The sequence below is a fragment of the Heteronotia binoei genome, chromosome 2 (assembly GCF_032191835.1).
Source record: "Heteronotia binoei isolate CCM8104 ecotype False Entrance Well chromosome 2, APGP_CSIRO_Hbin_v1, whole genome shotgun sequence".
NCBI lineage: Eukaryota > Metazoa > Chordata > Lepidosauria > Squamata > Gekkonidae > Heteronotia > Heteronotia binoei.
In genome coordinates, this window is record NC_083224.1 from 60,910,036 (window position 1) to 60,937,269 (window position 27,234).

At 39.8% G+C, this 27,234-nt stretch overlaps 1 protein-coding gene across 1 annotated transcript in view; it reads right to left on the reverse strand.

The window, feature by feature from the left end:
• Positions 1–16,339: 16,339 nt before the first annotated feature.
• PKP1 (plakophilin 1) overlaps positions 16,340–27,234 on the reverse strand; it is a 70,373-nt gene continuing 59,478 nt past the window's right edge. The window contains exons 7-14 of the mRNA XM_060231161.1: positions 25,415–25,529; positions 24,050–24,205; positions 23,648–23,824; positions 23,001–23,154; positions 19,540–19,726; positions 19,131–19,215; positions 18,207–18,310; positions 16,340–16,465 (exon numbers count right to left, since the gene is read on the reverse strand). Coding sequence (XP_060087144.1) covers positions 18,239–18,310; positions 19,131–19,215; positions 19,540–19,726; positions 23,001–23,154; positions 23,648–23,824; positions 24,050–24,205; positions 25,415–25,529 — 946 coding nt within the window. The 3' untranslated portion in view covers positions 16,340–16,465; positions 18,207–18,238. The remainder of the gene's footprint in view (positions 16,466–18,206; positions 18,311–19,130; positions 19,216–19,539; positions 19,727–23,000; positions 23,155–23,647; positions 23,825–24,049; positions 24,206–25,414; positions 25,530–27,234) is intronic.

Sequence of the window (27,234 nt, forward strand, 5' to 3'; positions counted from 1 at the left end):
CAGGGCTTGGGCTGTCTGCTTGAAGTAACAGCCAATGATGTCTGCCCCATCTGGGGCTTAGTGGCAGCCACTTGTTCCCATTCCATCCAAGGCTCAAGAAACCATCTTCTGCCGATGGCTACCAATGGCCTCACATGGAGTGAGGGCTGCTTCTAGCTTTGCTCTGGCAAGGGGGTTGCTGTGAGCCATGGTCAGAAGGGGTAGCAGGAATTCTGAGGCCCAATCATGGAATTTTGCCCAGAGTCCCAGAATCCCCAAGGATTGCACCCTCTGCAAAATATCCCAGGTTCTGGTATCTCTAGTTACATCACCTCAGGCAGAAAAGATTGGGCAAGTTCTTTCCATCTTTAAGCAATTGTCAATCAGATTAGACATTACTGGGCTAGATGGATGACTTCAAAAGGCACATAACAAGATCCCATCAATGCAAAAATCTAGTTGGACAAGGTACTAACTTTTGATGCCAAGGTACCAATATTGAAACTAAAGTACCATCTTTTCTACTAAGCTCAGCCAACTGACTTATTCAGTAAGGGTAATGCAAGAGCCCAGAGAGATGAAGAACACAAGAAGAGGCCCTGCTGAATCAAACCAGCAGTCCATCTGATCCAGCAATCCATTACACACATGACTGAAAAGTTGTCCTAGAGAGCCAACAAACAGAGCATAAAGGCCAAGGCATTCCCCTGATGCTGCCTTCAAGAGCTGGTATTCAGAGGTGCATCTGCACTGGAAGTTCCCTTTAGTCACCATGGCTGGTAGCCATTGATAGGCCTATCCTTCATGAATTTATCTAACCGACACTTGTGGCCATCACTACATCCATGGACAGGGAATTTCAAAATTTAATTCTTTGTTGAATAAAGTATGTCAGTCCGGAACTTTTTGCCCATCAGCTTCACTTGGCGATCCCAAGTTCTCTCATTATAACGATGTAAGAAAAACCTCCTATCTACATTCTCCATCCTATACATAATTTTATGAAATTCTGTCAGGTCCTCCACCCTGTTAGTCATCTTTTTTTCTAAACTGAAACATTCTAGAAGCATCAGCTTTTCTTCACAACCCTTCCTTTGTTCCCTAATTTAGGATAGTATGGTGGTTTTACAAGGATTATAAATTCACTGTATATCAAGGAGCACTAGAATAGATCAGTGATGTGATGTTCTTCAATTCAGATGAAATTGCCTTTGTGGCTGGGTCCAGACTGGCAGCTTGGGGTGCACAGAAGGAGTCCCAAATGGGGTTGGCTCAAAATGGAGTGGTGGAAGCTTGTTCACACGCTCCATGCAAAGCGCTGTATCCCACGTGGGACACACTTCTGTGTGGTCAGATGGCGGTTGTGCTTGTAGCTTGGTTTGGGTTTCTTTTTTCCCATTTTTCATTTATTGGTCATGCGCATGTGCACCCATGTGCCTAGAAGCAATGTATTTTTTAAAAACCCTGAAGCGGCTTGGGGCAGCCTGGCAGGTTCACACCACCAATGCACCTTGCATTCACACTCTGGTGTTCAGATGCCTGTTGAGGAGGTAGTTTTTTGAGCCACAGCTGAGATGCCTAAGGATGCCTGCTGAGGAGGTAAGTATGGGAGCAGGACAGGTGGCAGATGTGCTCATTTCGATTTGATTTTTTGATCTCTCTGCAAGATGTCCCTGTGTTGGCTTAAAGTGCCAGTCTGGACTCAGCCATTGGTTACAAATTTACAATTGTAGCCTTTGGGCATATGCAGGGCTTTTTTGTGGCAGGAACCCCTTTGCAACATAGGCCACACACCTCTGATGTAACCAATCGTCCTGGAACTTACAGTAAACCCTGTAAGAAGAGCCCTGTAAGCTCTTGGAGAATTGGCTACATAAAGGGTGTGTGGCCTAAATTGCAAAGGAGTTCCTGCTACAAAAATGCCCTGGGCATATGATGGGTGGGGAACTGGTCCTCATGTACACTTGACACTCTTGCCCAGGGAAAGTCAGAGCAACATGTCTTACCCATATTGACAGTGACAGGTGAGTTTTATTACTGCTAACAGATACATTGGATTGTATCCTGTTACCTAGCTCAGCTGATGGTGGTGCTTTCCTCTGGTGCAACGATCATTCTTCTAACACAAGAGGCTCTGTTGCATCAGAAGACGGCTCCTTGTACAGGTACCAGGCACTACCATCAGCAGAGTAGAGTGGCAGGAAGATAAGGCTCAATGTTCAAATGGGGCATAGCATAAAAGGCAGAACAGAGTGCTGGAGAGAGTTCATTCAGTTATCAACTTAGGGGCTTGGGCAGCAGTTTTCCCTTGAAATGCTTTAGTTGCACTAGTCCCCAGTTCTGCTGCAAATGGTATTGCAACAATTCAAAATGAATGGAGAAAGTAGTTCTGTGGGATGAAAGGGATGTTTATCCTTGCTGTGAGGGAAGAGTCTGTTTGTCCCTGAGGCTGAGTTCTTACTTCAATGGTCTGGGAGTGGCAGCTACACCTCTTCTTCCCAAGCTGCTGAAGTTACACCAGAAGCCTAAGAGGAAGCAAGAGCCACCTGGGCTGTTATTCTCCCCCAAACAGTACCAGGTTCACAGTCCTGGGGAGAGAAGTTGTGGTGAGGGCTCTTCTTGGATGGTCCTAGACTTCCCATGTTTCCCATCTGACACAGCAAGGAATGGCACTGCTGAGACTACAACACCACTGAAGTAGCGTAAGATCTTAACCAAATGGCAGATCTGCTGAGGAAGCAAGGCAGGATATTTGCCAGTTTGGTGCGGTTAAGTGTGTGAATTCTTATCTGGGAGAACCGGGTTTGATTCCCCACTCCTCCACTTGCACCTGCTAGCATGGCATTGGGTCAGCCATAGCTCTGGCAGAGGTTGTCCTTGAAAGGGCAGCTGCTGTGAGAGCCCTCTCAGCCCCACCCACCTCACAGGGTGTCTGTTGTGGGGGAGGAAGATAAAGGAGATTGTGAGCCGCTCTGAGACTCTGAGTGGAGGGTGGGATATAAATCCAATATCATCATCATCACCACCACCACCACCATCATCATCATCATTTGCTTCTGCTTTTAAAAAGAAGATATACAGAAGACAATATTCTGAAATGGCAAGAGATACTTTGCTTCAGGATTACAGACACCTTGCTCATTTGTGTGTGTGTGTATGTGTGCAAGGAGGGGGTGGATGGTTACATTTCTTTTCATCAGAGTTGCCACAGGCACTGTCCAATATGTGCCTCTGATAAATGCACAGCCATGTTACTAGACAGCAAGAAAGGTGGTAAAAAAGGAAGAGAAATCTCTTTTAACAGCAGCTTCCAACCAAAGCATAAAGCTGCCCTGAAGTTTAATTTCATCATTGGCACTATGTGCTTGAACTGGAATTCAGTACCTTGTGGACAAGATTAGAAAATATTAAAAGGGTCTTGCATAGTACTTTGATCTAGTGCACATTATATCATGATCAATGTTCCTGCTGTGGTGAAATGCCTTCTAAAAATTACAAATGAATTATTTTTACTGCAGAAGTGCCCATATAATACAAAACTAGTCCGGTATGCAAGATGCAGAGTCTTTTCCTCCATACCTTCAGAGCCCTAAATGGCATCCTATGTTTTTTACTCTATGCACATCATTAATTTCTTGAGGAATATGTGAATTAGGTTGTTGGCACACAAATGTCTGGTGCTCATGTAATGAGTGATTTGTCTGAGAAAAGTCACAGTGCTCTTACTGGGGGAATGCTCACCTCTCTGTACGTGATTTATGCAACAAATGGATCATGGCAGCTACAGTTTCAGTGGCTGGCTCCCTATAACCCACAGATTAAGAGCTGTCATCTGCAATCCATCTGTTCCCCCCTCCCCTCCCTTGTCTTTGGGAGTGACTGGTACTAGATGCTATGAGTGGAGGAATCTGATGCCCATACAAGGGAAATCTGTTCTACAACCAGGAGGTTTAATTTAATTTGCTTTGTTTAAAAGCACTTCTGCCTGCCAGAGATTACAGATATGCTTATGGGGCAATCATCCTTCTCCCTCACCTAGCACTTTTCATCTTCAAAGCACTTCCAAAAGGCAAACCCATAAAAGCGACCACAGCAGAAGAGGATGACTGAGTTCTCAGCAAAGTGGCACACTATGCAATTGGTCTGCAACAAGTCTTTGAGCAATCTAATGAAAACTAGCTTTGTAGGGCAGGCATGGTCACTGCTTATCCTGGTGTGATGCTCAACAGAGACTTTCTTGGCTTCAAAAGAAACTACAGGGACAAAACTAATTAGCTGCTTGACATCATTAAGGTTTCAGGTCGGGGAAGGGGGGTTCAGTCAGCAAGGGCAGTGCCCTGGAGAAAGTTGGATCATCCATTGAAAAGCCAGTTCTGCTCATGGGAAAGTCAGGTTTTCTTCCAGACGATGTAATGAACTGATATTATGGCTTTATTTGCCAAAGGGCTCTTGACAGAGACAGCGCAGTCTCCATAGCAAAGCCCTGCCCACAGAGTGATGCAGACTGATACTGAAAGGATTCCACTAAAAATTTCAAAAGTGCTCTTGTGTTTTTAAGACACTTGTGGCTTTGGCACATATTAAAAAGATTTCTATTTAAGTGCCAACTGAAATGATGCTTGTAAATCATGCATAAATTGGACACCGGAAATAATTAAAGATGGTTTAAAATAAGACTGTCAATCAGCTTACTTGACTGAGCACTTACCTTTTGAACAATTATATTTTGATACATTCACATATTACCTGAGTGTCAGTATGCAAGTATTAATTTGTGTGATACCAAAGGAAGTATAAAATAAATTTCCAGTGCAGTGAACACAACCTATCACCCAGTTTTAGAAGGAAGGAATACATTTTTAGAATTAATATACCACAGCAAAAAGGAGACTGACAAATCTCAGCCCCACTAAATTAAATTGGCCTGTATCAATGCAAATTAGGCCCATATCAATTAACCCAAAATGCTGTCTGATGCTGAGAACTGGAGCCCAGCCATTAACTTGACATTTGGCTGCTAATGCCTTTAGCACTGCCTCCTTCTCCATCTCTTGCACAACCTCTTTCTCACCCCTCACCACTTACTCTCATGAGTTGCTCACACCAAAAGATCTTGATAGCTTGTTTGAATATGAGTCTGTCATGAGATTACAACCTCATTCATCAGAAGACAGTAGCAGGAGTCTTTATCTCAAGCAAGCAGAATTGTTTTTGGACTGTATTTAAATTGAGCTCAGCCCAGAGCCTATTTTGGAGGATGGAGTTTGTAAGTCAACCATGTTTAAACACTGCTGATCTGGATGGGAGGAAAGCAGCTTCAGAATACTCTTGGTAATTTGCTGACAGGAATATCAGCGGGAAAGGCAGAAGATGTGTGAAGTTTAGGGGAGCTAATTGCAGCTTCACTTTGAGTCCAGAGAAGGGGCCAAAGGACAGGTCTGATTATGATGTCTGTTGTCAAGCTCATGAGATCCAGGCTGGTTCAACGGGTACAAGGTTTTTTTTTAAAGGTATAATCCTAATGAGGATAAACAGATATGGTCTCAGTGAAATGAATAAATGCTGAGTAAGCAAAAGCTAAAGATTTTCTCTCTCTCTGTTCTTTGCCTTTCCCACATTTTAATTTTGATTGAAGTGTAGTTGTGATTCACTCTGGGTCTACATCTGTGCCAAGACCTGAGCAAAGCTTTATTTCTCCCTTCTTTTCCCATGCTAGTTAACCACAGCAAGAACACTGAAGTTCCTTCCAAAAACTCCTACAGGACTGGTTTCAAGGACATAAGCCCACATAGGTGTGCCTCTTGTTCTGCAACACCCTGCCCCATGACATAATCGTTTTAGGGAGTGTATGAACAATAATCAGTCTCACCCAGGGCATTTTTAAAATCCTTCCTCTGTTCTTGGTTTCTTATTCTGTTAGAAATTATTTGTAAAAATGTTGGCAGTCAAGTAGAAAATAATTGTTATTGACAAGCTTAAAAATAAGAGGCATGCTTGACGACCACTCCTCCCACCCAAGGAGCAATAGTTAGAGCAGTAATGATAATACCCAAGCTTTTCTTTTACAGCAGGATTCAGGAGCTTGAGGAAGAATCTGAAAAAATGTAGCCTAGGAGTTCCAAATTTTGCTGTGGGAGGAAGGATCCACACTGGAAAGTACAAGCAGTCCCCGCCTGCCTGATCTTACACATACTCTCACATCAACCATGACAAACAGCAACCTTGCTTTGGTATTCCTGCAGAAGCCATTCAGTAATATGACTGACACTTGGATATGTGAGACCTGGACACAAAGTAAAGTTAACAATAAAAAAGTTGCTTCTTCCACACCCCCCCCCCCACCAAATGTTCATAATTGAACTATCTTTCTCTATGTGTACAATCCAACTGAGAGACCCAGCTTTCATGCAATACCCTTTTCAGTCTCATTTCTGTTTTCCCAGAACCTCCCAGTGGGTTGTGAGACAAGAGCATACAGTGTAATTGTTATGATGATCCAAAAATACAAATTCACAAAAATACAAATTGGAGGGCTCTTGATTAGATTATCTCATTAGTAGCATTGGGTTTTTTGTTTTTTTAAAATCTCCATAGAAATTCCTGCATCTGATCCTGTGTAACATGAGCATTGTGCATACCTGCAGTGACTGTCTTATCAGCAACCTTATTTTTTATGACCAAACGTATGTTTGTCAGTACATCTATTTTAACACGTGTACCATATTTCTCTGAGGAAAATTATTAGCATATATAACATATCCTACTTGGCTTCTTTGCTGTGATCTTATATTGTATTTCAAATAAAATACTAAAGCCATGTTACAAGGCTACTAAATTTAGTGGCATACACTTATGTGACCTAGAGCCCACTGCTTCAGTTGCATGATGATGGGGGTTTTTCCTGGTATAACTTGAAGGATTTTTGCCAGCAGGAACTGTTTCTTTGACTCATTTGCTGAATGGAGACTCCCTCACATAGTCTCTTACTTTGGGCCTCCCACTTCAGAAAATACAACACACTATACCAACGCTGTGAGCATCTCAGATATTCTGAAGGTGTGTTTGCCAGGAATTGCTTTACTCATATACCTGAGGGCAGAGGACCACCCCCTGACTTATTTTCTGATGCTGGTATAGCAGGATATGATTATCACACCTCTGATTATTTGACATCTGACATATTTGCAGTATTTTTTAGTTCAAGATTAACAGCCAGAACCTAGACCTTAGCATCTCTTTTTAAAAAACACAAATGCAATAATTGCTTACCTAGTGCCCACCTAGGCATTATTTGTTCTTATGGTAAAATGTTCAAGTTCTTTTGCCTGTTGAAGGTTGTTGATACCTGCTCAGCTTAGTCTTTGCCCCCTAGAAGTGCCTCAGTTCAAACTAAAATATGGAATACAGCCAGGAGCTCTTTATATTTTATGTATGAATGCAGCAGCTGGACTCAGAAAGAAAGGGTGTCAAAGTGGAATCTCCTGTATTTTCCAAAGATTGACCTCCTTATGATATTGTTAGCAAGGAAAAGAATGATCTGCACATTTTTTCCTCCAGTTTCTCATTTGCTTTTGAAGTTTATTGGTGACAATTTCAACATCTCAAGGTACAGTCACACACATACTAATTAATGCACTTTCAATCCACTTTCAAGGCACTTTCCAATTGGATTTTGTTGTGTGAAATGGCAAAATCCACTTTCAAACAGTTTCTGAAGTGGATTGGATCTGCATTATTTCACATGTGTGGCCGCACTGTCAGACTATTAAAAAAATCAAAACAAAACAGAAGGCACCTTTCTCACTAAAACAGAATCCAAAAGATTGAAGTGATTTCATTTCAAAAGTCCAATAGTAGTATTTTGTGATTTCCCCATCCACGTCAATGAAGAATAGCAGTGAGTTGCATGCTACTAAAGCTGAGGATATATAGGTAAATTACAGGATCAAATACCATGATTACTGTTTTTGTCTGTGTTTGACTAATGAATGTACTGGATGGCATTACTGCAGCAAGACTGATATTTATGTGATTATGGGCATTATTACCATTGTTACCACATATTATTCTCCTTTGGGATTACAGCTAGAAGAAATAGTTTTCAGGATTCAAAGAGTCTATTAAGTGAAGTATATGATCGATCATATTATAAAGAGCAAAGTGACAGTCAGCATAGGTGGATAACAGCAGATTAATAATGGGTACGCTTTCTAAAGACTGATCCATTACTAGTATAAAATTAGGCATATTCTGAAAGTTTAACAAGATTCAAGTAGCCACCCATTTCAATAGTTGATGACTCAGGATCAGCATAACCATCTGTCACATTTTAATCTTGTTCTTCCTCCTGGGACCCTTTTCCCCCTCCATTTTATTTTCAAAACTAATCCAAGAGGCTGACAGAGCGACTGGTCCACAGTCTCTAGTGAGCTTTAGTCTGGGAATTTGAAACAGGCTCACTTAGATTCTAGCCTAATGCACTAACCACTACATCATGCTGCTTCCTCTGCTGTTACTTTTACATGCTAGAGCTGGATTCAAAACCTCCTTGATCCAGCTCTTGAGTTAAAGCTGATCATGTGTGATTATGAAAAGTTAGGCTCAAATTGTTATGAAATGATTACAAAAAATCTGACTTTTTTTTTTTTTTAGTAATCTTATCATGCACCTTGGTGAAAGATGTGCTAGTGAGTGATTTGGGGAAGGTGCATGGCCCAGTGAAAGAGCCTCTGCTCTGCAGGCAGAAAGTCACAGGTTCAATCCCTGGCACCTCTGCTTATGAAAAAAGCTCAGGTAGTAGGTGATGTTAAAGACCTCTGCCCAAGACACTGGGAGTCAGAACAGGCTACCCTGGCATTAACAGACCAATAAAGCTGCCTTACACTGAGTCAGACCACTGTACACAATTTCTAGGTTCAAGAATAGCTCTTGAGTTATAGCCTACTATGGACTAGAGGATAAGGAAAGAAACATGTTTAAGTTTTGCAAGTGTAATCTAGACAGCAACATACTTCAAAAATTATAAATTTGAACTGTTGTATCACTGGACTCAGCAGACTTTGCAGCACCCCAAATCTGGGACATTTTAGATGTGTTAAATTAATCAATCACAGGATGTAGCAGGTATTTTACTACACTGTATTGGTCAAAATGATAATTTCTTTTAAGTTGTAGCAAGCAAGAAGTCTAAAAAAGGTAGTGAAGAGATGCAAGCTAATTTGATAATGCTTGTTGCTTAACTAGTCCTGCTGCCCCCCTAGACAAGATGGAACTTGAACCAGTATCTCCCAAGATCATAGTTCATCTCTTTATTCATTGGCCTCTGTTTCCTTCAATTTGGTGAAGAATTTCTGATTTTTTCTGTGTTCTCTCTCACACACACATCTGAAATTGGGACATCCTCATGGCATCTGCTGTGCCACAACAGACTTGTGGATGCATGTTCCCAAGCTTTGGTATAGCGTCAGCCCAATTATCTCTTGTTCATATAGTGAAACCAGATGCAATCTGGAGCGAAGGTAGGGTAGCCAATAGGAATGGAGCACAGTGGCTTTCTGACATTAATTTATATTTTCATATGCGTTTGTTTCATCTGCTCATGTCTCCACAAGCAACCGGTGTCTGTAAGCCAGTGTGCTAAGGAAAAAAAATATTTTCAAAAGATGCCAGTGCTACAGTTTCTTACCATGTTGTACCTAGATCAGTTCTGCCACTCCCTGCTCAAATGAATGAGCAAGGTTAATGGTAGTTTTATGAAGAACTTGCTTTTGTTGTTATTGTTAAACAGCCACTGTGACTTACAGGACAGATCTTCAAAGGCCTGGCAACATTAATAATGCAGAAGACATAATGAAAATCAACAGCAGCCCCACCATCACCAGTTCCGGGGCTCTGGTTCTTGAAAAGCAAGGCAAGCCTAGGGTTGTCACACTGCATTCTGAAAAATAAGCATTTGAATTAATAAATCCAAAGCAAATTAAGATAGATGTGATCTTCTCATTTGCCTTATCTTCTCCCCAAAACAGCAAGGTTAAGATGACAGACAAAAAGAGAAGAAAAGGAAAAGATGGGGTAGGAGCTATTTGCTCTCTCACTAGATTGGCATTTTTATATATATATCCTTTCCAGGTTGAAAAGTGACAATCCTTTTGAGGAGAAGACAAAGGCACATGAAGTGCAAGCTACTTTCTGTCCTCCCCCACTTCACCTGTCTTTTGGGTTTTTGTCTTCCCCTGTTTGCAGGGAAGGGCGGGCTATAAATTGAATATAATAAACAAACAAACAAACAAATACTAGAGTTGTCAACCTCCAGATGCTACCTAGAGTTCTGGAATTACAACTGATTTCCAGGCTACATAGAACAATTCTCTGGAGAAGCTGGCAGTTTCAGAGGGTAAACTCTATGGTACACTACATGAAATCCCATTCAAATTCCCACTTCCAGAGGCAGCACTTCCAAATCTCCAGGAGTTTCCAAGGCTTGAGTTTGCAACGCTATTTGAACGAGTACAGATCTGGCGGACCATATCCTTGAGTTAGTTGTGTTCTGCCTTCTCATTTGCTTCACATTGGTGGGAATCAAGAAACAGTAACTTCTTAAGGGGCACTGTATTTGCTTCTGTAACAACACTGTGCTTTCCCCCCCTTGTCCATTAGTCTGACCCTCTGTGTGGGACCACAGTGAGTGCTGCAAATCTGAGATGTAATCTTTTGTATGGTTCATACAGTAGCCTGTAGAGTCAGCCTCCCCAACAAACACTAGGACTTTGCGATGTTCAGATAAACGCTTACATTATAAATATTAAAAGATGAATCCTAAAAGGACAACAATATGTACTTGGTATCTTCTCCTCTTAATAAAGAGGTAAAGAATCTATGTTCTAAGGCTTTAATCTGCTTAGTACCTGTGGTGCTGATTTCCAGCAATCTAAAGCAGTGTGTCTCATAGAAGAACTACAATATGACCAAAGCATAGCACTGGCATCAGAATTGTGCAATCTGTAAAGTTATTAACCAGTGTAATCTCTTCTCTTGCTAACTGCATCTGTAGAGACATCCCACCTTGAACAGATAAACTCTTGTCCAGATATTGATGCAGAAGCAGTATAAAAGGCAGCTGCTCCCTGGTAAAACTCTCACGACCCATGGTGAGGCATGTCCTCACCTACCCGCAGGTACACCTGCTCAAAGGGCATCTTTATATAAGGCATATAAGCAGAAATCTGACTCAAGGTCTTCAGGGAAAGAGGAAGTGTTCACTAATAGCGAGTTTGGTGTAGTGGTAAAGTGTGCGGACTCTTATCTGGGAGAACTGGGTTTGATTCCCCACTCCTCCACTTGCACCTGCTGGAATGGCCTTGGGTCAGCCATAGCTTTCATAGGAGTTGTCCTTGAAAGGGCAGCTGCTGTGAGAGCTCTTTTAACCCCACCTACCTCACAGGGTGTCTGTTGTAGGGGGGGGGAGGTAAAGGAGATTGTGACCACTCTGAGACTCAGCGTATAGGGCGGGATATAAATCTAATATCTTCTTCTTTTTCTAACAGAAAGGGGGAAAACTGAATTATTCAAGGGAGATGCACTATCTTGCTGAATACTACCATCCATCTATAAGACATCTGAGCAATTACAGAGAATTAAGAACCAAAATGAAGCTGGACCACCCATGTAGCAAATTTTATAGCACCATTTTAAAGTTTAAATTATACATTGTTTATATGTGTTTTGATTTTATAATTATAAGGTATTGTTATTGCTACATTATGGTAAAGCTACAGTACTGCAGTTGGAGCCCTCTGCTCACGACCTGAGTTCAATCCCAGCGAAAGCTGGTTCAGGTAGTCGACTTGAGGTTGATTCAGCCTTTCATCCTTCTGAGGTTGGTAAAATGAGTACCCAGCTTGCTGGGGGGAAAGTGTAGATGACTGGGGAAGGCAATGGCAAACCACCCTGTAAAAAGTCTGCTGTGAAAACGTTGTGAAAGCAACGTCACCCCAGAGTTGGAAAACGACTGGTGCTTGCACAGGGAACCTTTCCTTTTCCTTTCCTATTGTTGCATTATGACTGTGAGCCGCCCAGAGTCTGCATGTGGAGTGGGTGGCATATAAATTTAAAGTAAATAAATAAAATAAAAATAAATATTAACAATACATTTGGTGGCAATCTGAAAGAAAGACACCACAAACAGCCAAGGTGAAAAGTTAAAAGTCCTTTCAGCACTTTATTGATTTCAGACTTTCTGGTGAAGCAAATCCATACAGTTCAGGAAAAAAAGAATGTTGACATAGGATTCTTGTACATATATTTTACAGAATATACTGTATAGCTCTGCATAGATGAATTGATTAGTGGTATGAGTGGCGATTAAAAGTCAATAGAGGAATAAAGCTAGCAAAAGTTCATTTCTAGTTGTGTTTACAAGTCTTCTGAAATGATTTTACAAGGCATAAAACAAAATAAACCCTGGTAAGGATTAGTCAAAAAACTATTGCTAAGTTGAAGTTGTGACTAGAAGTAACATTTATTTACATGACTCATGCTCAAATCAAACATCAACCCCTGGCACCTTGCTTCTTATGTGGCAGGTTCAAAAGAAATGCATGTCTCTTCCTCCCAAACAGGATTCATTCCAGACCTATTGTGTCCATCCAGCACAGGCAGACATATTATATATCCACAAGACCAATTCTCATTGAGACAATATGGGATGATTTTGGGGAATCATAGTGGCATGATCAGAGAACATAAACCATCCAAGGGTACGGGACTCATTCAAATCTCTGCAGCTCATTTATGTCATCTCAAAATCAGGAGCTTCCTAAACAGTACAGCTCTGCTGTTGGGCATGATTTGTTTCTTAGATGCCAAAATCTGACTTGTTCAGGGGAAGTGAAGAGGATTGATAGTTCTAGATTATTTGATCATTAGTTAGTTGGACCAAAACCTATTAATCTAATGACCTGGAAACATAATTTAACCTCCCTATCTTTACTCTATATACTTCTGTCCAACATTGGTTAGTCTAGTGTGACCTGTAAGCACAGTCTGAAAACCACTTTTGTTAATAGGACTATTGCAGCTTCCTGACCCTTTTCCTACTAAACTTCTAATATCAAATACAAGATTGAATTTTACTGTATTCTCTTATTCAGAATGAAAAAGTATATAAATTAGAAACTCACTCCAAAGCTTGGCTTGTTCTTTCAGAACAATGTTTAAACATCAGCACCCATATTGCTCCATTCTCTTTGTCCATTCTCGCTCCCAATTTTACTTTTGCTCTCAGATTTCTTCCTCCCTCTCATCCTCTTTTCATTATTCTGTAACCTATACTTTCTTCCCTAGACCTCCCTTGCCTCTATGTGCCTTCTTAGCTCTAGCCCCCATTCTCAAACATCTACTGCTTTCCTAGTCTGTGCGCTAATTGCTTGTGGATCTTATGCTGATTAGGATCTGAGCAACTCAACCAATGGCAAACAGAGCCCATTCTGATAACTCTGACCCCGTGTGACAGCCAGCCAGCCAAGTCAATTACTAACAGAGTCCATTGCCATTCCCACTGTGATTGCAAAATCTCACAGTGGTTTACAGTATAGCTTGAAAAGTGGAAATCACTGATAAATGCTAGCACTTTAAAATTTTGTGTGGACAAATTATTGTGGATAAATGGCAGCATTTTGTAAAAAAATAAATAAATGCCAAAACCGCATGGCTTGATCTTAAAATGATTTCAGTGGTAGTTGCTAGTTGATTGGGTACATGTCTTCCTTCAGTAAAATCTCCAAAAAAAAAACTGTGTACAGAAGGCGAACAGTTTCCCCACAATTCTCTCCATTCTTGCAGCCCCTCATGACCCCCTCTCAAGACTTGCAGTCAAGAGTCTTGCACCAAAGAATAGCCATGTGAGTTCAGGGGCTGGAGTGAAGAGGGACAAGAAACTGACTCCTCCCTTCAGCAGAGCTGCAATTGCAGAAGGAGAAAGACTGATTTTACCTCCTTGCTCCCCTGGCCTCAGAACCCTGTGGCTATTCCTCTGCACAGGTTCTATGACCCCAGGAAAGAGCTGCAAGAATGAAATAGTATGAGGGGAAACTCCACTTAACAGCATATTTGCAGACTGGCAAAATCAATTCCCTCTCAGCCACAGGTAGGTTCTTTTGTGTTTAAAAAAATGTTTTAAAAATTCTTCATAAAATGGCAACAAATACCAAAATAGCAACTGTCTCCCTTCACTTTTTTATCTATAAAATTGTTTGTATCAACACCAGTTTTAAAAACAGTCATCAGCATTAACTGTCCAAATATTGAGCAGCAGCAGGTCAAATGCCAGAATTTCATTAATGTGCACAAAATTCACAGCTGTAGTGATTATGCTGACAGACACAATCATTCCACAGTCAACTTATCTTGTGGCATATGCAGATTCATATACAACATTCTTTCCCATTTAATACCTCTTTTACATAAAATACAATTACAAGGCTGGCAGTCTAGCTTGCAGCATACATGAAAATACAACATGATTAGGTGTACTCACATACACTTGCATTTTTATGTCCTTACATAAAAATGACCTAGACTGTACGCTGATCACAGTTCATGAGGTTGGAATAGAAATTCTAAATTGACAAGTTGTGGGAGTTTTGCATGAACAGCTACCCAGCATTGGCTGGATTAGAAAGCAGGCTGGATTAGTATAATTATCACAAATCTGTGTAAAAATTATATCCCCATGCCAAAATTTTAACTCAGTGACCCCCTCCTCTATTTTAATGGAATATACAAATTAGCAATCTTCCAGCATATAACATTTTCAAGGTTACCCATCATGCTCAACAAATTTTCTTTCTCAAAGCTACACCAGAGAAAATGAAAAGTTGTTATCTTTTTACATAAATCATAATATTCAATTGATTTTATATGTTTGATGACTTGATCTTTTATTTTACATTCCAACAAAGCATATGCTTTATCTTCTACTGACTTGCTATAATAAACATAGTTCATCACTGTTTGTTTGGACACAGAAAAGGCAACATAATTGCAAGAGAATTACAATGTGCTCATAGAAAATATAGTGAGTCCATGGCAGGATGTCTTGGTGGTGGCTACAAATCAGTCTTAATGGCCTATTAGGACACTGGATGCTTAAAAAGAATTCTCACCTCTTGACCATTTACTGCTCAATGAGAAGGTGCCAGAGCTCAGTGTTCAATTGCTGTGTTCACAAGAAGAAGGTCCCAGATTCAATCCCTGGCATCTCTAGTTAAAGGATCTTTCTGGGGAAATATCTACCTTTTCTGACACCCTAGAGGGCCCCTGCTAGCAATAATAGGCAAGACTGAGGTAGATAGACCCAACAGTCTGACTCCGTGTAAGGCAGCTTCATATGTTCATAAGCTGTTCATTTCTGTGCTTGAAAATTATTCAACAGTCTGTTTAGTTTTTTTCATTCTTAGTTAATAAAACATTTCTGTTGGTATGTCTATCGACCAAACTCAGGAAGCTACTCTGATTCTCTACCATGGACATGTTTATCATCTGTCTAAATTTATCAACTTTGTAGATCTGTTCAGGTGACAGATTTGTATCTAAAAAGCAAAAACAGAGCCACAGTGGTACACAGAGTATCCTTAATAAAGCATAACCTCCTGAATTCCTGCCTTCCGCACAAGTCATTATTCATATACAGTACAAAAATAAAATTTAAAAACACTTATCTAGAACCTGTGAAGGACAAATTTCTCTGACATGAATTTGCTTCTTGGGATTTAAAAACTTAATGGCCTATAAGGAAAAAAAAATGCTCAGTAACATGAAATATGAAAGCAGACCTGATAATGATAGGAATAGAAAAGGAAGTCCATGATGCCAGTAAATATTCAAGGAAAAGAAACCCATCTATCTGAAACTACAGCACTAAGCTAAATATCTCAGTATCATGACCATGAAATAAACATACAGAATGTTAGTAATTGTCTACAATATCATGAAAATGAGGAAAGAAAAGGACTTAGACATATTTATATGGCACCCAAATGTCTTTTATGACATTCAATATCTGCTTCTCCCTATATTCATGATAACTACATAATGGATATAAAGAAATGCTGTTTTGTGAAGCTGCAAGTTCAGGTTAGACTGGTACTATCATGGTAATCCTGCATGATATGGCCAAGATATAGATTGGGAAGTTGATGCCTGATACTTGCTCTTTATACTTTTTCATATTGTCCCCCCCCCCATTCATTTTTTACAGATATAATGATTAATGTCAAGTGACATTAACCTGTGAACTCCCAGTGTGCCCTCAGACAAAAAAAGAAAAAATATTTAAAATATCCATTAAAACATTTCAGATATCTATAATCAGGCAATATGCTTTTCATATCCAGTTTTACAACTGAGTTGACCTCTCTGTGTACATCTTTAATGACTTAACTAATTCCTTGAGGGTTGAAGTCTCCCAGACAGGAACCAGTTACAAACTCTGAAAGAAAAGGAAAATTTCTGCAAAATTAATCATTTCAACAGATTTATCACCTACACGCTGAGCAATGTCCCCAAATGCCTCTTCATGTGCTGCTGTGCCCATAGGAGACTGGCCATGACTATTTTTTCTTTTCAGTCAAATGTGCATAACCAAGCCCAGATCAGAGTAGGCTGGCCATTCATTGGATAAAAGGCTTAATATCCATCTCCCATATTACTCATTTCTCACCCACTAATCCATTTTCTTTCCAATTCCCCCAATCCGCTTATTAGCCTTCTTCCTAGGCTTTACAAATACAGTCAAGGAGGAGAAATGAATTAAGAGAGTTCTGTTGAGTCATGCCAATAGTTTCCCATTGGTACAGCACTGGACATTTTGCATGGATCACATTCTGTGTTTTGCACCCAGCCAACACGCTACTGATAAGAGGGACAATCTCAGCTGCACGCCTTCCTTGCTGCAGTTCTCCAATCCCCATGACTTTTTATCCATGTGGGTGTCCAGCATCAGCTTTTGGTGCTGGGGTCACAGGATATTGCCAGGGTAGGGCAGCAACTGATCTGCTTTGGCTGGCACAAAACTGGAGGGATCTGACCCAGTGTTACCAGGACAAGTAATCTGAGATATTCTAGGTACCTGGTAGGATCTATTAACTGTACCTGCATTTTTTAGTCTGACTAAGGCAACAACTCCATTTCCTTTACAGCTCATTTCTTTTTAAAAGGGCTGATCTGAAATGTTTTTATGATACATTTTAAATTCAGTTTCTGAAACTCAAAATCACACAAGTACTACATCAGCTATGAAAACCATACAGTTATAAATCAGCTTTTCTTTTCTTTTTAAAAAAAGTTTGCTGGTGGACTCTTCCACTTTTCCTGAGAGTATTTTGAAGGCAAAAACTCAGGTTATTCAATGTGTGCCTTTTACAACTAATACAATAAGTTGGTGTTTTTATTTTGTATTTGTATTTGAGCATTAGAACCCAAGTTGAAGCTACTATATCATAAAAATTAATCCTTGAGTGATGATGTGAAAATATCACTTTGTGTTATTTTGTAATTGTTAGCAACAATGATAATTTCTCAGATTCTCCATGTCTGAGAAAAAGTTTGGGCAACATCAAATTTATTTATTTATTTATTTATTTATTTATTTATTTATTTATTTATTTATTTATTTATTTATTTATTTATTTATTTAATGGTTTTAATGTATTTTACTGTATAATGTATTGTTGTAATCATGGTATTTCCATGTCTGTGAGCCGCCCTGAGCCTGCTCTGGCGGGGAGGGCGGGATACAAATAAAAAATTATTATTATTATTATCTAACCAATGGAATAATGGGAAAGTCCCAATGGCAAAATGGAAAAGTTAACCACTTGCTTAAATAAAACACTCTTTAAAACCAATGGGATTTTAAACATTTTTTAAGTCTGGTTTTGTTATACTGCATGTATTTTGAAAAGCTACTTGCATCTTGAGGGAAAATGTTTCAATTGTCAATTAAATCCTATCAACTGAATCCTGCTAGTTCCTAGTGTTGCCTTGCTTCAGATTGTAGAATAAGATACATATACAGGCATGTTTTGCAAATGATGTCATTACAAACCATTACCAAATCAAAACATCAGGAAAATAAATCTTGCAGCATTTATATTGAGGTGTTGCTGCTGGAGACCAAACATTATCTTCTGAATTTTACTCCAGTCTTGAAATCAGATTCAGATATTTACCTGCAGTCCACAAATGTTATGCAGATATCTTCTTAGAATCTAGAAGACAGGTTCCTGAAAGTGCTTCCTATTAAGGATCCCATCATATTCTTATCATATCCTTGCTGCAAAATGAGCCATAGAAATGAAGCATATCGAAGATTAGGCAGGAAAAACACAATCATTTGAAGTGCCATTTTAAGCACAATAATACACATCTAAGCCCATTAATGGTTAGGATGGCACTGTCCAGATTATCAGTAGGAGCCAAGAAGTCAAGTGTTAGGATATGCATGTGTGTGTGTGTGTGCAAATAACACATGGATACACTCTGTGTTCAAGGAAATATATATCCCCAAAACTACTTTAGTAAATTTTAGTGAAAAACTTTCTGATTCATATGTCAATCTCTCCGCCACTCTCCTTTAGCTTTCCATAATACACATACACAGTTTTTGTATTTATTGTTTTATTTGTTTACTACATTTTATTCTGTCTTTTCCTCCAAGACACTTAGGAACTTAGAATAATACAGCTCCCAATCAGTCTTCCATCTCTTCACTGGCTGGGCCCAAACTTCCTGAGCCCATTATTTTAAGAAGTGAATATTTCTTTTTTAAACTGCCTTCCATCTGCAGATGAAAGGAACCCAAAACATACAATAAATGTGACAAGGTGTACTACCCTTCCCTGGCAATTCTTACAGAATACAGAGATGCAACAGACATATCAAAAATCTTTCCTAGGAAATCTACCTTAGATCTTGATAGCTAAAGCAGAAACAAAATACATTTCTTAATCAAACTTCTATGCATCCCAGGTTCCCCCCCCCCCCAAATGCTCATATAATTATTCTTTCTTTGCTATATTGTCTTTTCTCTTTAGGGATACATTGCTATATTATTTTATGAACCATTAAACAGAGACACCACCTTGTTCACTTACCTGTTTTAGCATAGACTGGAGCTCCCTGTTTGACCACAGGTCAGCCAATAGAAGACGAGCAGCTTCAGCTGCTTTTGGGTAGGAACTGCCAACAGCAAAAAAGGTAAACAAGGGTCACCAAGGTGTCCACTTTGTACATCTTATAAACTAGAACTGATATATACCCTCCAGAATTGAGCTTTTCTGGCTTTTCCTATGGCTAACACTACTACCTTTAATTTAGGTATTATGACATGGTTTCCAAATACTGAGGCTCTATTGAAATGAAGTTCACAATATATCTGCCAACAAGCTTAGAGTAAGGTAGCTACTAAGAAGTCACCACCTGACACCATTTCATGGTATTTGTGATATTATCTGTCATATTTGCATGTATCTTCATTGTCCTTCCTTTATACCCATTACTCACCCATTTCGGCACAGGCCTACTACGTTATTTATCAGACTGCCTGTCAAGTAAGGCTTGGCCATCTGTGGATTGGACATAATCAAGTTCCTCAGGGTGTAGCAAGCAGATGACATAATGTCTCCATAGTTGCTGGAACCTGGAGCCTGGAGAGCCAAGAGACGAGTCACATCTGGGAGTACCTGGTGAGCTAAATGGGTGTGTGTGGGGGGGAAACAGAATACAGGTAAATGAAAATTGCAAAAACCCCACATACCCTCAATGAGGGCTGTTGAGACTAAATATCATTATTCAATTTAGAAAGGTGTAGAATCAGGTCAAAGGGGAAGCATTAGTCATAGTCACAATTGTACCAAAGGATTGTGTGGAAAGTCATAGCGGAGCAGCCACAAGTAGCCATGAAGTTGGTGTAGATTTGCCAGTAGTAACCAAGCTCAGTCAATATGTGTTGACTTGACACATTCACTATCTGTCTCAAAAAAATAGGCAACTAATAAATATAAATAAAATTATCTAATCTAGTAGAATAACAATTGTTTTTCCATAGGGCGTTTGTGGTACTATCTTGGAATATTTCTTTACTAGAATATTTATACTCTTGTCTTTCCCCTCACAGTTCAAGGTGGTTTACAGTTCATATTTAAAACAGCAACATAATTCAACGAGAGAACAGTTTAACCCTCAGAAAATGTCCTAGTACAAGAAAACAGCTTTGCAGTACCTCCTCAGTACTTCCATGATCAGCATATTCTTCCCTTCTCAGTGAGCCCATTCCATATAGGGGGAATAGCCCATACATCATGTGTACGATCTGTGGCTATCTTAATGAAATGTTCCAGATGAACTGATCCCCCATAAGGGAATTCAAAACATCATATGTATATGAAGCTAGTGGCTTCAGAAAGTAAAATTCTTCTTTTCCATTTCTCTTACTTCTTGGTTAAAAATCTGGAACTCTCCCATAAATTGTTCTTCTGTTTTCAATATTAGAATGCAAATGTTTAAGATCATGTCCCACTGGTACTATTCCCCCAGGAAATTAAATCAGATCAGTTCTAGTCTCAGTTCACTTTGATGGAAAAATTGTGGCCTGGTAGGCACAATTCCACAGTTGGTGGGAATGCCCCCTTATTCACCAAATCTGACTTGATGTTTTGATACAAATCTCACTAATTACATCCCAGTCTTTACAATTGTCACCTGAACTTCTGTTATTAGATCTTTGGGAAGAGTCTACCTCAATTTTTCTTAACAAAAACCTTATTCATATTCTGTTAGCTACCGCACGCCTTACAATTGTGTCAGTAAGGAAATCTCCATCTCCTCCAAGTCAACAGGCCTGGTTTGATAAAATCTGGGATCAATTTGTTATGCAAAGAATCTCAACAGTTGTGGACCCTACTCATTCTGATTATAGTAAATATATTTCTACTTGGGCTCCAGTTTTAGACTTTATGTCCAGAAATGATTTTCTTCCATCAAACTGTCCATATCATTCTTGGTTATATTTTTAATTTTTTTGGGGGGAGGGGTCATCAGGCTCTCCCACTACTGAGTATTTATTCTTTTTATTTTATTTACTTTAGATATATTTGTATTCTTATGGTGCCTCATATAGGTGATGGCAAATTTTCATAGAATGATATATTGTTACTTGCATCAATACTCCTCTCATTTTCACTAAAGGTTTTATTGTTTGTACACTTGTTTATTTGCTACCTATATACTCATCTTATGGAGCTTGCTGTATTGCATTCTTCCCCTCTATTTTTGTTATGTTGATATTTGCTTAAATAAAACATTTTTAATTAAAAAAAAAGAAAGTAAAATTCTACTTAGGATTGCACTTGAAGTCATTTTGTATTTTCAGGAAGCCAGAACTATGAAACCAGCTGAAGAAGTCCTGAACTACCTAAAGAGAATAGATATAGCTTGGCAATGAGACATGGGTGCTTCTGAATGGACACCTTGTTTACACAAACTTTTAAACAAGAATTAAAGCATTCAAGAAGATAAGAAAAGCCATGCTGGATCAGTTCAATGGCCCATCCAGTCCAACACTGTGTCACACAGTGGCCAAAACCCAAGTGTTATCAGGAGGTCCACCAGTGGGGACAGAACTCCAGATGCCCTCCCACTGTGGCTCTCCACGCACCAAGAATACAGAGCATCACTGCCACAGACATAGTGGTCCGCCTATACCTTGTGACTAATAGCCACTCATGGACCTCTGCTCCATATGTTTATCCAATCCCCTCTTGAAGGGGATGCCTGTGCTTGTAGCTGTCACCATTTCCTGTGGCAGTGAATTCCATGTGTTAATTACTCTTTGAGTGAAGAAGTACTTTCTTTCTCTATATGTGCATAATTTTGTAAACCTCTATCATGTCACCCCCCCTCCAATCATAATTTCTCCAAGCTAAAGAGCTAACCGCTGTAATTTTTTCCCCTAGGGAAAGTCTTCCATCCCCTTACATCATTTTAGATGCCCTTTTCAACTCCTTTTCCAATGCTATAGTATTTTTTAAAATCTTGTCCTATTATCCCATGACTGCTGGAGTTTACTCAGGAGCCTTTGATGAGGAACTGCAGAAATGCCAAATGCACAGACCAACCTATAAACTTCTGATGTCTTGTAATGGGGCTGGGCGGGACAAAGACTCATATAGGAAAATAAGATTTGCAACAGGCAAAGGGTCAAGCCAAGGAGTAGGCAGTGAAGAAAGAACAGTTTCCATGGGAAAGAGATTGGATATAAACAAGAAGTGTGGAAAGATTATTTCTACACCCCTGTCTCCATCCCTGAGGAATGAGGTACCATCTCAGTGCCACCTCTAATTTAAAAAAGTTTTAAAAGGTCCAGGACAGAGTTATCCCAGTTAGTTGGTGCGGTGCATAAACTGAGTTTCCTTTGGTGGTATCCCTGGTCCTGATCCTCTGACAGGTAATTATGCTGCACACTTACTGTAACTTAGGTGGTTTAATTTTAAATGGACAGGACAGTGTGATAGGTTGACTAGAAGCTAGAATGTCTTAGGCTTCTTTGCAACACCACATAACTATGTTTCTCATTTGCTATTATTTAATTATTACTGGCTTTTTTGTTTGCATGCAGTGACACTTACTTCATCTCTCTGCTCTGTTCAGTTCTTTTGACTGGAGGATAACTGACACTTTCCAGTCTGAAAATTATTGATAATAAATTCATCTCTCCATCATTTGGGTATTCTGTGCTACTTCATGATGCCACATGTAAGTCTTGGGTATTCTCTCTATATTTCTTTTATTCTCACTTCTTTTCCTCCCAGTAGTGTATTTGGGTTTCTTTCATAGTATGTTACTCATTTTGTCTCAATAAACAGTTTGATTTGTTTTTCAACCATTTGAGTCTGTGTTTCTTACTGATTCATCTTAGGGACAAACAGGAGCCCAATTAATACTTTGGAGCGCAAAACAACACTTACCCATAGTCTTGTGGAGAATGGGGTGTCGAGACATATTACTCAGCAAGGATGTTCCAGATCGGACAACCTCTGCATTTGTGGACTGCAGAAGCCGTGCTATACGCGGCAAACCCTTCTCCTTCATAGCAATCAGCTGGCTCATTGCATTTGACATCTAGGCAACAAAATGACGTGGTCAAGTATAACATTAGTAGTCTTTTTAAGAATTATCTAGCAATGTGTTTTTTCATTCACAAAAAGTGTTAAGGTGACCAAAACATATTTTATTTCAAACAGGGACAAAAAGTAAACAAATTGAGTACTTGGGAGTTCCTTCTGAATTAGGAAACTCAACACCTGATCAAACCTCGTAACTACAACCAAAGAGCCTGTTCTTCAAAACAAGCAGAAGAGTAAATGAAAATAATTTGTTCACAAAGGAATTTTTGAGATATATTATGATAAAAATGAAGACATTTGATTACTTGGGTGCAACTATTTCCATGCAGAAAAATAAGGTTCTTCTTGAAAATAATTATTGTTACAGATTTCATAGGCTTTAATTGCACTCTAACGATTAGCAGTCAGTTCTTTCTTGCCTTTTGCCATCAGTACATTAAGCAAAGACAGTTTGTTTTCCCAGCTATCTAAACAGGTAAGGTTCTTACCAGTCCTCTGCTTGCAGTTAAATTTTGCAGGGCTCCAGCACAAGCTTCCAGGGTAGCATCTTTCTTGCTTTGGTCCATCAGAGAGAGATATGTCCGGATGGCATCTGAATGGTAGAGCCAACTTGATCCCCTGGGTTTATAATCCTCCTCAGGAAGGGGCAGATCATACTCATCATACTAAGAATAAAAAAGAGGAAAAATTCAGGAAGTTGCATTTTGTAATCCAGGATGCAGCAATATGACATGCAAATATCATCACACATGTTTAGACCTATTGCAGAGAGATAGCATGGCAGTCACATATGTGATACTTGGCAATGTAGCAAGAAGCAGGGATGGGAATCTTCACTTGCATGCAGCAGGCTGAAATTCATAGAAGCATCACCATGCAACAAGCCTTACCTCCATTCTTCCCCCTCTGTTGTTGAAGCAGCCAGTCAGGGTTTTGTCAGTGTGAGTGTTCCTGGCCATATGATTAAGCTGTGTGTATTTATTAGGCACCTCAGAATCCAGGCGGTAGGACAGATTGTGTAGGATACAGATGCAGTTCTCTACAGACTGCAACAACAGAAAAAAAACCCACCCATGATCTCTTTGCTTCTGTATTCTTTTATCACTATCTTGGCTGTCTTAACACATAGGTACATTGCATATTATAGGTATAAAGTCTGATGTTCAAAAATGTTTTGCAGTCCATTTCTGATGTTATTACTCAATTCTGTCATGCTGATGTTAGGTCTCACAGTAAAACATCTGCTGTACACTGAAAGAAGTTACAGGAGAAAGTCCTCTACAGTGCAGTCCTAAGGACAGCTGCACCCTTCTAAGCCCACTGCTTTCAATGGACATATAAGGGTTTAGGACTCTGCTCTGTTTAGGACTGCACTGTTAGAATAGGACTGATTGCTGGTTTTGAAGATGCCTCCCAAAGTAATAGTAGAAAAGAGCAAGAGTCCAGTAGCACCTTAGTCTCTTGCACCTAGACTCTTGCTCTTTTCTACTGCTACAGACAGACTAACACAACTACCCATCTTGATCTATCCTCAAAGTAAAAATTAATCAGAAATGATTCTTTAAGGTCTTTTCTTTATCCCATATGAAAGAGAGAGGAGGATAAAAGCAACAGGGCCAATGTGGCTTTCCACAGTCATGGAGAATTAGGTTTGTATACAACAGTTTATATCCCAGTTAAACGTATTAAAAAGGTGATGTTTTCAGATGACCTCATCCTCACAGGTACAGGTTTTAATGGCAGGTTCAACTGGGCTTAACAGAGGATACTGACTCTGAGTTCATCAAAATGACCTCTAATAAACCAACCAATGTTCCTTCCTTCCTTCCTTCCTTCCTTCCTTCCTTCCTTCCTTCCTTCCTTCCTTCCTTCCTTCCTTCCTTCCTTCCTTCCTTCCTTCCTTCCTTCCTTCCTTCCATTAATTATATACAGGCCTCAGATTCAGTGGGAGCTCACAGGAGCACAGCTCCTGAACCTTTCTGAGATTTCCACCTCCTTCTGAGAGTTCCACCTCCTTGTCCATTGAATAGTATGTGCAGCTGCATAACAATCCCTGGATGAGTTCCACCTTCTATTTTTCTACAAAATGACCGCTGGTTATATACAGCTTAAAGCTGGTGCTTTCCCAATTGCTTCCTCAGCTACAAGAGAATCAGTTTCCATTATCCTAGGAAGGCAAACCTAATCACTTTCAGACATCCTCTCCACAGTGTATTCCACCAAGGAAAAAGGTGAAATCATGCATTTCCTGGTACCTTGTCATCTGGCCGGTTGGCTGCCACACAGTTCTGGGAATAAGCCATTACTGAGTCAATCAGACCAGGATAGTTTCTCATAGTTTGGCGTCCTGCATCTGCAGAACTCAGGTTCCTAAAAGGAAGAGGTATTTTATAAATTGAAGACAGAAGATATGAAAGCATCAGGCAGCTCATATTATTTTCCTGCATTCAGCAAAATCCATATATAGTTCTCTTTGATTCTGTGAGTGTGCATTTCACCTATATAGACAAGGCATGGAGTATAGAAGCAAAATATATCCACTGAAATAAACAGCCAATATCAGTATGACCTGTTGCAAGAGAATACATACTTAAGACAGGCTTAGCACATGTGAACTTCTGCAGGCTTTGAAGAGCTGTTGGTCACTTGGACATTTATGAGTTTCAAACATGCTCCATAAGTGTTCATAAATATTCTGTATGACATTTGTGAATATTTAACTAATTATGACTATGGGGATGTTGTAACATAAGTGGTGTTTGATCCACCACATTCACTCTGAAGTATACTCTTGCAATGCCAGCACTTCATGATATAGTTTTATGAGAATGTATTTGACAGATCTGTAGAATTTTTATTTGTGCCAGCCCCTTGGGAAGAAGGTAGGATGATTTATGATATTATGTTTTCACTGTGTACATGATGAGTTGGACCCAACATGGCATGATCAGAGCTTTCTTACTACAGGGGCACCCTATGGTCCCCCAACTGATTCTACCCCACTGAGGTCCCTCCCTTCCTCAAACCCCAAGTGCTATCCCCAAATCTTTGGGGATTTGCCAACCTAGAGTTGGCAACACTAGATGCTATAGCTCTAAATATGGCAACAGAGTGATGTATTAGTTTAGAGTGGCAACACAAAGGGTCAGTGGAACTCTTAAGGCTCCCATGGGACATGGAGTAGGAGGCTGCAATTCATGACAGAAATTCACAGATACCCCCACCCTCATGAACATGAAAGTGCCTTGATATTGTAGGCATTTCATAACTGCTGTAGGATACATGGCTGTTGAAGAAACAGAGTGAAGAAGAAGAAGAAGAAGAAGAAGAAGAAGAAGAAGAAGAAGAAGAAGAAGAAGAAGAAGAAGAAGAAGAAGAAGAAGAAGATGGTAGTTGACACTGCCTAGCAATTCTATAAAAGGAGATTCCTTGTTGTGTGAAAGCTGGTTTAGAATTCTTGATCTGCACCTCTTTACAACAACATTGTCAGTTAGAGACTTTATAAATACCTAAATTGGTCCTAGCTTTTTTTAACATCATTGAGGAACTGTTTTTACTGCTTTCTCACAATCAGACACCTGCCAGTTTGAAGTGATGGTGCTTGGAATAGTATTCTTCGTCCACCTACAGAGCTGAGTCATTTAACAAAAGACAGCACTGAGAAAATATAAATACATATTCTCTTTTCACTGGCTTTCCAGGACCTAGGCCATGATATGAGACCCTTTGACTGGGGAAGCTGCTGCAACATAGGTACGTCTCTTTCATTTCACTAATCCATGCCCCTCTGAAAATGTGTGTGGTTCAGGTGTGAAGTACTGCTCCTGTTCTTGCTGCATCCCCTAAGGCAGAGCTTCAGTTCATTACAGTTTCTAATTACACACCTGTTTCATCTGCCCATCCAGCAGTTCCTCCTTACTGCCAGCCAGGCATTGCTGGAGGTTGATGGGAGAAATTGCAAGTCAGGGCTAATACCTACATGCCCAAGTGCTGGGAAGTTTTTCCCAGGCTAGAGTCAAATCATTACACGCCCAGATATTGGCTTTCTTCAATTTAAATTGGGGTTGCTGTGGTA